Here is an 11,826-nt window from a genome sequence, read left to right as displayed (position 1 = left end):
TAAGAGCGAGAGGATCAGGCACCAAGACCAGGAGAGGGGAAGTGAGTGGGCTCCAGGAGGCAGGAGGAGCCTCAGGGACCAGAGATGAGGTGGAGTACAGGAGCTCAGGACACCAGGCAGGGAGAGGAGAAAGTGGAGGAGGCAGGGACTCTGGGAAGGAAAGGAAGTCAGAAAGAGGAGTTGGGGAAGGGAGTGGAATGGGGAAGGGGTGGAGGATGGAGAGGGTTCTCAGAATGGGAAAGGGGTTCCGTGACAGGGATGGGAAGTCAGGAGCAGGGATAGGCTGGGGAGAAGGGACTCTGAGGGGCTGGATGGACCTGGCATCCCAAGGAACAAACGGGGTTGGGTGAGCCTGGGATGAGGTTGAGCGGGAGGGTACTTAAGGCCTAGGAGGAGGTCCCAAGAAGGGCTGGAACCCTGGGGAGGTTTGCAGGCCCCTCCCAGCGTCTTCTTCTGCCCACCTGTGCCTCAGCCCCACACCAGTGACTCCTCCCTTCTCAGCCCCAGCCCGCGGTTTGGGGGCCAGGTACCAAGCCGGCGGGGAGAGGGGGGTTAAAGGTGAGCGGGCATGAGCCAGTGGCACGCGGGGATTGGCAGACGCCTGAGCCCATGGCCCGGGCCATGGCCTCCCCACAGGCCTCCAGCCGGCTGAGCGGCTGCCATCCACGTGCTAAGGAGAGAAGGAGGCACCAGATCAAGGGGCAAAGGACACCGCGGAGCGGGGCGGGCAATGCCGGGTCCACACCCGTGGCTAAAAGCCCGGCCCGCGGCGGCGCACAGAGCCCTCTGCCGCCCACGCGGAGAAGGCTCCAGACCTGCCTGGAGCATCCCGCCAGAGCCCACCGCCTGCTGGGACGCGGTGGCCCCACCCGGGCCCTGGCCGCGCCCACACCACCGGCAAATCGCTGGGAGTCCGGGTGAGTGGCTGGAGCCCCTCAACAAAGAGGTACAGGTGCCTCGTCCAAAGGGAATCGGATCCTCCTCTGAGCTGGACCTTAGTCTTCCCACCTGTCTCCCTAGCTGGACAGGGCACTGCTATGGCTCAGCTGGGCTCAACGAGTTTAGGCTTGTGTATGCTCAGCTCATACCCCAGGGCACTCAGGATGGAGAATTAGGAGTTCATCCTGCTTGCCTTTCCGGAGCATGTGGGGAGGTGTACACAGGTTCTGGCTGCCTCCTGGGTCCCATTGGCTGGGCTGGGTTTGAATTGTGCTCTGAGAAGCTCTCTGTGGAGTTGACTCAGGGAGGTAGGAGGGAGGGCTTTCCTCCCTCGGCACTTCTTGGCCTGGACAGGTGTAAGTGCCATTGGAGAAGCTGAGACCAGGTCAGCCATACGATCAGGACAAGGACCCAAAGCTCCCCTGGCTGGGCAAGGAGAAGCCAGATAGCAGGGTGGGGTTTGGGATTCCTAGCCATCAGGCTTTTAGTGAACAGGTAAGGGCCAGAGAAGTGGCACTGGGCACTCCCACTGGTCCAGCCAGGCAAGTCCAGGGCTCTTCCAGCTCCCAGCTTCCCTGCCCCCTCCTGGGATTGGGGGCTTTGGGTTCTTGTCTGTGTCTGGCTGTATGACCTTGGGCATGTTAATTCCCTTCTTTGAGCTTGGCTTTGTCTATGACATGGAAAGACTTATTGTCCCTGGGCCCCTCATAGGGAGATAGGGACAGAATAAAATGGGATACCAGGATGTTTGGGGGGACAGAGCAGCCTACTCCAACCAAGGTTCCTCTGGTCCTTCACAGGAGTGATGATGTTACAGGGTCATCTGAGTCAGGTGGTAGGTGGAGCCAGAGATCTAGCCCAGGCCTCCATCTTGTTCAAGAATTCCTCTCATTCTGAGCACTGGGCCTGCCAATCCCCTACCCAGACTCCCAGTCCAGGGAAAGGCTCAGAATAGGGGTCTGGAAATCTCAGGCCGACCTAGGAAAGCTCTCCAGCTTCAGGGGGAGGGAAAGTGAGGGGTGGGGGATTCCAGCTGAGGGGCTGAGCTGTGGCAAGCAGGATTGGCCCTCTCTTGAGAGGGTCACCTTCTGATCTCCCCCCATGGCTGAATCAGGGTCAAGGCTTAGGCTAGGGACTAGGTGGGTGGGCACTTGAGAGCCAGGGATTTTAGAATCCTGTGACTAAAGCTATCTGGCCTGTGTGTGTGTGTGTGTGTGTCACGGGTGGAGGGGACATTTGTAAATTGAGGGGGAGGGTGGTCATAAGAGCTTTGGCAAACTGTTGAGTGGGACAGAAGCATGGAGGTGGGAGAGTCTGTGCTCCTGTGGGCGCATCTTCCCAGAGGCCCTACTCCCTACAGACAGATGCCTTCCTGGGGATGTCCCTCAGCTCTGCTGCCACCCCTGAGTGGGTAAAGTCAAGCTCACACATCTGCTGGGACTGCTGGGGGCTGGGAGCTGCCCTCATTAGTGCAGTTCTCACTCTCTGGTCAGGGCCAAAGAACGGGTTTGGCTTTGAATACAAGGCAGAGAAGGGAGGAGAAAGGGGGTCTGCTTGGGCTCAGGGTAGCTGTTTGGGTGGGAGAAGGAGGAATGGAAAGTTGCTGAGCATCTGCTGCAAGTCAAGCACTGTGTGGGGGCTTTTCTGGTGCTGTTTCCTTCTTCCTGATAACCAGAGATAGAAAGGATATTGTCTCCACTTTATAGATGAGGAAACAGAGGCCTAGAGAAATCAAGGCACTGGCTCAAGGTCACACAGCCTGGCTGATATTCAGGGCTGATATTCAAACCCAGGCAACCTGACACCAAGGCTCTGGTTTCTGCTCCTGCAGTTGCCTCTGATTTACCCTAGTGACGTTGGCAAACCCTGACCTCCTCTGGGCTTTACTCTGCCTATCTGTAACCTGGGGCTAAACAAGCTTGCCTGGACTATGGGGCAGGATTGGGAAGAGGTCTGAAAGCAGCCAAGGGTGAGCATGTGCTCTGGATTCAGGGACAAGCACACAGAGAGGGCTGTGTTGGCTGCCCACTGGCCTTCCCGGTCAGCTCAGGGGCATCCACAGGGCCAGTGCTCACCCCACCCTCCTCATCCCCTTCTCCACACATCTTTCTTGCTCCTGAGACTCAGGGGCAAGACTGCTCAGTGTCTGTCTTTCCTCTTTGAGGCTGGCTAAGTCGACCTTGGAGAAGAGGGCCCCCAACAGGACAGGAAGGAACAGAATATTCCTAGGGCAGGTCCTGGCACCAATAAATAGGAGTCATCAGCTTCTGCCCTGCCCAGAATCCTGGGGCCTCTCCCTGCTGATTAACTCTGGGAATAACACCAGTTCTCACCCCACACTCGCTTCATCCACAGAGAGACTCTGGCTGAGGGATATGCCTCCTGAGGTCCTCTTTCCCCATCAGTCCAGGGGCCTGATGCCCTAATGAGACTGGTAGGGGCTGGTAAGCTCAGGGGGTTCTGGGCAGAGCAGAAGCTGTCACCTGCTGTGATGTTTTGAGAAGCCTTTTTCCATCCCTGAGTCCACTGGTGGAGGTTGTCACTCCATCTTCTGTTTCCTATAGCTCCTGCTTCTTTAATACCATACTCAGAGGTGTTGACCAGGAAAGAAGGAAGGAAGAAAGGGTGGGGGTAGGGGAGGAAGAGAAAGGAGAAGGAAATCCACACTTAACATGTACCACTGACCCTCACATCTTCACAACAACCTCTAGCATAAGGTAAACATAACATCGCATTACCAAACATACTTCAAAGATGAGAAAAACAGTGCTCTAAGCCCATTTCACCATTCATTTCCTTTGTAGGATCACACTCAGAGAGGAGCCCAAGATCACGCAGTAGGGGCAAGTCTGAGCACCACAGGCCATTCCCTGCCCCCATATCTTGTCACAAATCCTTGGAGACTGTGTCTGACAATCTTCTATGTGGCTGAGTCTGACCCCCAACTCCCATCCCCCCAGGGTCAGGGTGGAGGCAGCCCTGATAACCACCCTACTCTTCTAAGGCACTGCCTTTACTCTCCCAGAACTGACTCTCAGCACCTACACACAGACCTTACCCTGCATATTAGGGTGGCCAAAAATGCCATCCAGGCCCCAAAAAGGAGACTGCACTGCTGAACACATCTGCTCACTGGCTCTGTTTCCTCATCTATAAAATGGACACACTGACACAGTGGCACCTGTTCTTTTTCTTCTGGCTCTTTCTCATGAGACTCCAGTGGTGCAAAGCTGGGAGGCAGAAGACCTGGCTTGGTCACTGACATGACCTGCTGAGTGGTCTGAATCCCAGTTTCCCCTTCTGAGTAACTCAAGGCCTATAGTCCCTGCTGACTTTCATGGCCTGTTCTGGTCTGACATCCCAAAATTCCTAAGTAACAGGTATGAGTTCTGAACAGTTGGTGAGACCCTAATCCTCACATCCTCTCCCCAAGAGCTTAGGGGTATGGATTTACCTTCCTCGACTCAGCGAATATTCACGAGGTGCCTATTACGTAGTATGTGTCAGCTCCTCTGCTCTGTCCTAATACCCCCTGTTTAACTCAGTCTTGAGTAGACTAACCTGACTTATGATATATATTTTTTGAGACAAATCTCACTATGTTGCCCACGGTAGAGTACCATGACGTCATAACTCACAGCAACCTCAAACTCTTGGGCTTAAGCAATTCACTTGCCTCAGCCTCCCAAGTAGCTGGGACTATAGGTTCCTACTGCAACGCCTGGCTTTTTTTTTTTTTTTTTTGGTTGTATTTGTCATTGTTGTTTGGCAGGCCTGGGCTGGATTCGAACCCACCAGCTCCAGTGTATGTGGCTGACACCCTAGCTACTAAGCTACAGGCGCTGAGCCACCTGACTTACGATATTTTTGAAAGCGGTCAGAAGGACAGGTCAGTTTTCAGTTCCTCCAAGCAGCCAGTGAATGCCATCAGACACAACTGGATTCAAATCTGGGATATACTACTCATTAACTATGTACCCTGGGTGACAATCCTAATCTCTCTACCATGGTGGTTCTCAACCTGTGGGTTGCGATCCCTTTGTGGGGGGTCGAACAACTCTTTCACAGGGGTTGCCTAAATATATCCTGCATATCGGATATTTACATTACGATTCATAACAGTAGCAAAACTATAGTTATGAAGTAGCAACGAAAATAATTTTATGGTTGGGGGTCACCACAACATGAGGAACTGTATTAAAGAGTTGTGACATTAAGAAGGTTGAGAACCATGCTCTAGCCTTGGTGTGCTGCATTCAGTGTGTGATAGGGTGGTTGAGTGTGTTGATAGACTCAATAACCAATATACAGGGCCTGGCAACCAACTGGGATACTTGGTGGTGGTACAATGGGAAATGTATTTTGGTCTTTGTCTCTGGTTTCTGGCACACAGATCCTACAACCTTGGGTATCTCCAGAGTAATGAGTGTCTTGCATGCTAATAAGATGACTGGTGGCTGGAGGCTCCTAGATTGTTTCAGAATGGGAGTTGGACCCCAGAAAGACCAAAGCATGATTGAAGGGTTGGAACCTTTCAACCCCATACACTGACCTTTGGGGAGGGGAGCCCTTTAGAGATGGAGTTCAATCACCAATGGCTAACGATTTAATCAATCTTATCTATGTGATGGAACCTCCATTAAAAAACCCTAAATGAAGGGGTTTGGGGAGCTTCAGGGTTGGTGCTAGGAGGGTGGTGCTTATGGAGAGGGCATGGAAGCTCTGTGCACCACCCCCATACTTTGTCTTGTGTATTTCTTCCCTTCAACTGTTCCTAGTTGAAGCCGTTATGATAAGCTGGTAAATGTGAGTAAAGTGTTTCACTGAGTTCTGTGAGTCATTCTAACAAATTACTGAAACTGAGGAGGAAATCGTGGGAACCCTGATGTATAATTGGTCAGTCAGAAGTACAAGCGGGAACCTAGGACTTGTAACTAGCATCCAAAGTGGAGGCAGTCTTGTATGACCAAGCCCTTGATTATGAGATCAGATGCCAACCCTAGGTAGACAGTGTCAGAATTAAATTGAATTGCAGGACACCCAACCAGTGTTGGAGAGTTGGAAAGGTGATGTTGGAAAAGATACCACACATGTGGTGTCGGAAGTGTGAGTAAACACTGTTCACTGGTATGTATATATACAGTGGCCACTAGCATTTTTACAGACGGACAGACTCTTGGCACAAGGGTTTGTCTTGGTGAAACATCACCTCTAGGTTCACCCTCATGCCCTGCACTGCTGTGATGCTGGTTGCACATTCACTCCCTTGGCTCTTTGCAACATACCCAAGAGGCTGGGCGGCTTCTGCTCGTGTTATGGGATGGACACCTGAGCCCCAGGGAGGGCAAGTGGCTTGCCCAAGGTGACCCACAGTCTCATTAGAGTCTGGTCCTTAATAAGTCAGATTCCTTAGTCTTATATCTTAGACAAAATGTCTTTCATGGAAAGACTTTCAACCCCATACACTGACCTTTGGGGAGGGGGAGCGCTTTAGAGATGGAGTTCAATCACCAATGGCTAATGATTTAATCAATCTTATCTATGTAATGGAACCTCCATTAAAAAACCCTAAATGAAGGGGTTTGGGGAGGAATCTTTGGACCCCATAGAATGAGAATATGAATGGCAGACCAGTTGAGATGGGAGACTGTGCCTTGTGCCTGCTTGTAGGCAGATTCTGGTCTGGCCAGTGAAAAAAGGAGCCTTTTCCTATTGCTTGGAAAACGTTAATTTCTGGACTTTGGGATCCTCAAAAAGAGGGGGAGGGTTCTCCTGCCATCATCTACTCTAGTGCATCCTCTGATTTTCTTTCCTTCCTCCTTCCCTTCCTTCCTTTCTCTTTCTCTCTTTCTTTCCCTTTCTCTCTCTCTCTTTTAGGGTTTTCTTCTTGATTTCAAAAGCAATACACAGGTGTTATACAACATCAAAATTTATAGAAATTGATAAAGTGAAGTCTCCCTTATTCCACTCCTTCCCCCACAAACACCACTAACGTCATAGTTTGGTGCCTATATATCCAGACTTTTCTTTTCTGTTCATCTGTGAATCTTTATTGTTAATAATATATATATATTTATTTTTATTTTTATTTTTTTAGAGACAGAGTCTCACTTTATCACTCTCAGTAGAGTGCTGTAACATCACAGCTCACAGCAACTTCCAACTCTTGGGCTTAGGCGATTCTCTTGCCTCAGCCTCCCTAGTAGCTGGGACTACAGGCACCCGGCAGAATGACCAGCTATTTTTTTGTTGCAGTTTGGCTGGGGCCAGGTTTGAACCCGCCACTCTCGGTATATGGGGCCAGCACTCTACCCACTGAGCCACAGGTGCCACCCCATTGTTAATAATTTTTACTAACGGCCAAGCATAGTGGCTCAGGCCTATAATCCTAGCACGTTGGGAGGCTGAGGCGGGTGGATTGTTTACACTTAGGAGTTCAAGATGAGCCTGAGCAAAAGCAAGACCCCACTTCTCTACTAAAAAAGAAAAACTAGCCAGACATTGTGTCAGGCACCTGTAGTCCCAGCTATTCAGGAGGCTGACACAAGAGGATCTCCTGAGCCCAGGAATTTAAGGTTGCTGTAAGCTATGATGCCACAGCACTCTAGCCTGGGCAGCAGAATGAGAATCAGTCTCAAAAATAACAATAATTATTATTTTTATCAAATAATTATATATAATTATTTATGTAACATATAGTTATAAATAATAATAGTAATTTTTACTCAAATGTAAAATTTTACTCAATTTTTACTCTTCACATATCACTAATAACTCTTTTTTTTTTTTTTTAGTTATAATGGCATTTTTTAAGAGACAAGAGTTCACTCTGTTGCCTAGACTGGACTGCAGTGGCATGATCATAGCTCATTGCAACTTCAAGCTCCAGGACTCAAGCAATCATCCTGCCTCAGCCTCCAGAGTAGCTAGTGTCTTGCCTGTTCCCTCATGATTGACATGGGGTGATGGAAACCCCTGTTCATCTAGTTTCACCCAAAGACAGAATGGGAATAGGTGTCTGAAGGTGCCATAGTTACTACAAAGGCCAGGCAGGGGTTGGTGGTTTTGTTGTCTGAGCTTTGGGCAGGCTTTGGATGGGACAAGGCCTTGGCCACAGGGAGCTTGACTGGCTATTGGGAGTGAGGGGTGTTGGCAGAAGGAGACAGGGAAGGAAGATGGAGAAGGATTGAAGTGGGATGGGCCTGTTCAGGGGTCCTTAAACTACGGCCCACAGGCCATATGCAGCAGTATGATTGTATTTGTTCCCGTTTTGTTTTTTTACTTCAAAATAAGATATGTGCAGTGTGCATAGATATTTGTTCATAGTTTGTTTTTTTTTTATCTACAGTTCGGCCCTCCAACGGTCTGAGGGACAGTGAACTGGCCCCCTGTTTAAAAAGTTTGAGGGGGCGGTGCCTGTGGCTCAGTCGGTAAGGCGCCGGCCCCATATACCGAGGGTGACGGGTTCAAACCCGGCCCCTGCTGAACTGCAACCAAAAAATAGCCGGGCATTGTGGCGGGCGCCTGTAGTCCAGCTACTCGGGAGGCTGAGGCAGGAGAATCGCCTAAGCCCAAGAGTTGGAGGTTGCTGTGAGCTGTGTGAGGCCACGGCACTCTACGGAGGGCCATAAAGTGAGCCTCTGTCTCTACAAAAAAAAAAAAAAAAGTTTGAGGACCCCTGCCTATTCCCTGCGTGTTTCCAAACAGAGATCCCCGGGGCCTGGCCTGGCTCTTCTAGGGCCATCTGAGGAAGCCCAGAGTGACCCATGGGCTATCCTCCTCAGTTAGTCTTCCTGTCCTTAGGACAAAAGATGGTCCCTGGACCCCAGTTGCCACCCTATTTGGTGTTCTTCCTCCAATTACTTCTCTCTTTCTTTCTTGTGCCCTCCCTACCCCAATCCCAGCTCAGCCTAACCCATGGCAGGAGCTCAGAGGGAGCAGTCTGATGTGCGGTCTGGTGTCCGATGTGGAACAACCCTGGATTCAAATCTCAGCCCTGCCATCTGCCATCTGTGAGAATCTTGGGCTAGTAACCCTATAAAATGGGGACCATAGTCCCTGCCCTGCCCAGCTCACAGGGACACAAGATAAGGACCATGAAGCTACATTGGCATTGAACATGTAGGTGTGAGCCATCGTGCACATCAGTTCTCTTCAAACTATCTTAGTGAAGTTCCTTCTGCTTTTTTATTTTTCATCTGCCGTGGACTTACGTGTATGCAAACCACAATAGAAAATTAATTACTAGAAAAATTAAAGTGAAGGAAATATACAAATTTTAAGACCAGTATTTTATTATCATATTTGACAGACACAAAGTTACTCTATTAAATTGATGTGCTTCTAAACACTCTCAATTTATGTGTTTATCTTGTTGCAAACCAGTGAGGGGACCCACAGCTTGGCAGTGGCCCAAGGCCACTCTCGGAGTAGCACTGGTACAGATACCTCTGGGCCCACTGGAGCCGGGCTTAGGGACAGGGCTGGGGGTGGCTGCCTGTGCGTGGCCCCAAAGGAGCCAGGGTAAAGGGAGCAAAGCAGCTATGTGGGCTGCTGGCACACTGATGCCACCCTTGCCAGTTGAATGGCTCACCCCTCCAGTTTCGCAGCCCCTGCTTGTGCTCCAGCTTTTCCCTACCATAACCCTTCTCCCTTCTTGGCATGTCTAATTCCTACTTTGCCTTTTGAGACCCACCTCAAGCACACTTTCTTTATTTTATTTTATTTTATTTTATGACAGAGTCTCACTTTGTCGTCCTCGGTAGAGTGCCGTAGCATTACAGCTCACAGCAACCTCCAACTCTTGGGCTTAGGCGATTCTCCTGCCTCAGCCTCCCGAGTAGCTGGGACTACAGGTACCCACCACAATGCCTGGCTTTTTTTTTTTTTTTTTTTTTTTGTGGTTTTTGGCCAGGGCTGGGTTTGAACCCACCACCTCCGGCATATGGGACCAGTGCCCTACTCCTTGAGCCACAGGCGCCGCCCCGCCTGGCTATTTTTGTTGCAGTTGTCACTGCTGTTTTAGCTGGCCGGGGCCGGGCTTGAACCCGCCACCCTCGGTATATGGGGCCAGCGCCCTACCCACTGAGCCACATGCCGCCCTCAAGCATGCTTTCTTATAGAGAACCTTCCCTGACCCCTAGGCTGCAAGTCAGCTCTCCATCTGCTGAACTTCCACAATCCTGCACTATTTCTTCTCTCTGAAGGCAGGTGGGCATGCCTCATTCTGCATGCTGAGCTGCCTGGAGGCAGGAGTCATATTATTAAAGCAAACATCCGAGCAGGCCCCACCTCTAGCTTAATAGAGGGCCTGATAACCAGTAGGCAGTTGATGTGTGTGCTGGGCAGATGAGTGGATATTTGACTGGATAGTTAGATGACTAGATGGAAAGTTAGGTAGATATATACAAGGAAGGATAGATGGACAGATTGACCAGGTAGAGATGGATGGATGGGTACAGATGGAAGAAGAATTGGACAGATGGATAGATTGACAGATCAGACAGGTAGATGAACAGAGAGTTGACTGATTGCCTGTTAGAGGATGAATGGATGAATAAGTAGATAACAAAATGGACAAATGGGCAGATGATGGATGGATGGACAAAGGGCTGGAAATGCTCTCTTGGTCTCTAGCCTGCCTGCTTCCTCCTTTTCCTCTCTTCTTCCTTTCCCTCCTTCATTGTCACAATCTCAGAGCACAAAAATCAGTGGTTCTCAAAAGGGACTAGGTAGTCTACACAGGACTTTTTCTTTTGACTTGGTATTTTCATAATTTAAAAATGTGTGAGCAATAAGATTGCCACCTATAGTATCACTAAACATAAATATAAAAGCAGAAAGCCTATAAAAGTAAAGTGTGTTTCTTTCTTACTAAGGACAGTAGGTTTTTTGGTTCTTAATATGTTGAGCTCCATATTTTTTGATAGAACAATTGGATGCTTTTGATACGAGAACCTCTTCATTTGAACATATTCATTATTATCAATTGTTTTCTACATGATTTATTCACCCATTTTACAGATGGAGACCCACACAGGGAAAGTGACTTCCCAACTTGCTGCCAATTAGAGACACAGCTAAGACTCCTCTTTCTCACACCTGTCTGTTTTCCATTCTTTACTTCTTCAATTCACTCAAGTATCTCCCTGCTCCCCAAGCCCTCCCCTGGCCTTGATCCACCACCTCCTTTCTTCAGCACCAAGATGCCCAATACACCCCCAGCCAAGAGATATTCAGTGATGCTTCTTGAATATCTAGCCTGACAATAGGAGCTGACAGGCTGGTGAGAAGAGGCAGAGGTCATGTTCCTGACTTTTAGGTGTCAGGCTGTTTAAGGCACTGTCAATCTCAGGCTGTCAGACTGAGGCACACAGGAGCAAGGGGTGGGCAAGGAAGGGAACAGGGCTGGGCCCTGGACCTGCACTAGGATGGCAGTGCACACCACCAGGCATTTTGTGAGAATGTAAGTATACAGTTCAATGAATTTTCATGGAGAACATACCCATGTAACCTGAACCCAGATAAAGAAACAAACTACTAGCAGCATGCAGCTAGCTCCCTTCTTGATTCTTTCTAGTTAACCCAAGGCCAAGTGCAACCCTGTCTCCTAACATTACAACCATGAGTCTGTTTTGGACCCTTCCATAGATGAAATCTTTTAGCATATACACTTCTATGTCAGGAGTCCTTTTTTTTTTTTTTATTTGAGACAAAGTCTCACTATGTCACCCTCGGTAGAGTGCCGTGGCATCACAGCTCACAGCGACCTCAAACTCTTGGGCTTAAGCAATTCTCTTGCCTCAGCCTCCCAAGTAGCTGGGACCATAGGCGCCTGCCACAACATCTGGCTATTTTGTTGTTGTTGTTGTTATTGTTGTTGCAATT

General features: G+C 49.5%; 1 protein-coding gene across 2 annotated transcripts in view; it reads left to right on the top strand.

Moving 5' to 3' along the window:
* Positions 1-606: 606 nt before the first annotated feature.
* The window catches only part of MLXIPL (MLX interacting protein like), a 35,971-nt gene continuing 24,751 nt past the window's right edge, over positions 607-11,826 (top strand). The window contains exon 1 of one of the 2 annotated variants that reach the window (XM_053555874.1): positions 607-917. In XM_053555874.1, the coding sequence (XP_053411849.1) occupies positions 610-917 (308 nt within the window). In that variant the 5' untranslated portion in view covers positions 607-609. The remainder of the gene's footprint in view (positions 918-11,826) is intronic. The other variant, XM_053555878.1, reaches the window with a different exon arrangement.

The sequence above is a fragment of the Nycticebus coucang genome, chromosome 12 (genome assembly GCF_027406575.1).
Source record: "Nycticebus coucang isolate mNycCou1 chromosome 12, mNycCou1.pri, whole genome shotgun sequence".
Taxonomy (NCBI): Eukaryota; Metazoa; Chordata; class Mammalia; order Primates; family Lorisidae; genus Nycticebus; species Nycticebus coucang.
The sequence above is the reverse complement of the archived record's forward strand: the minus strand, read 5'-3'. Positions and strand labels throughout refer to the sequence as shown.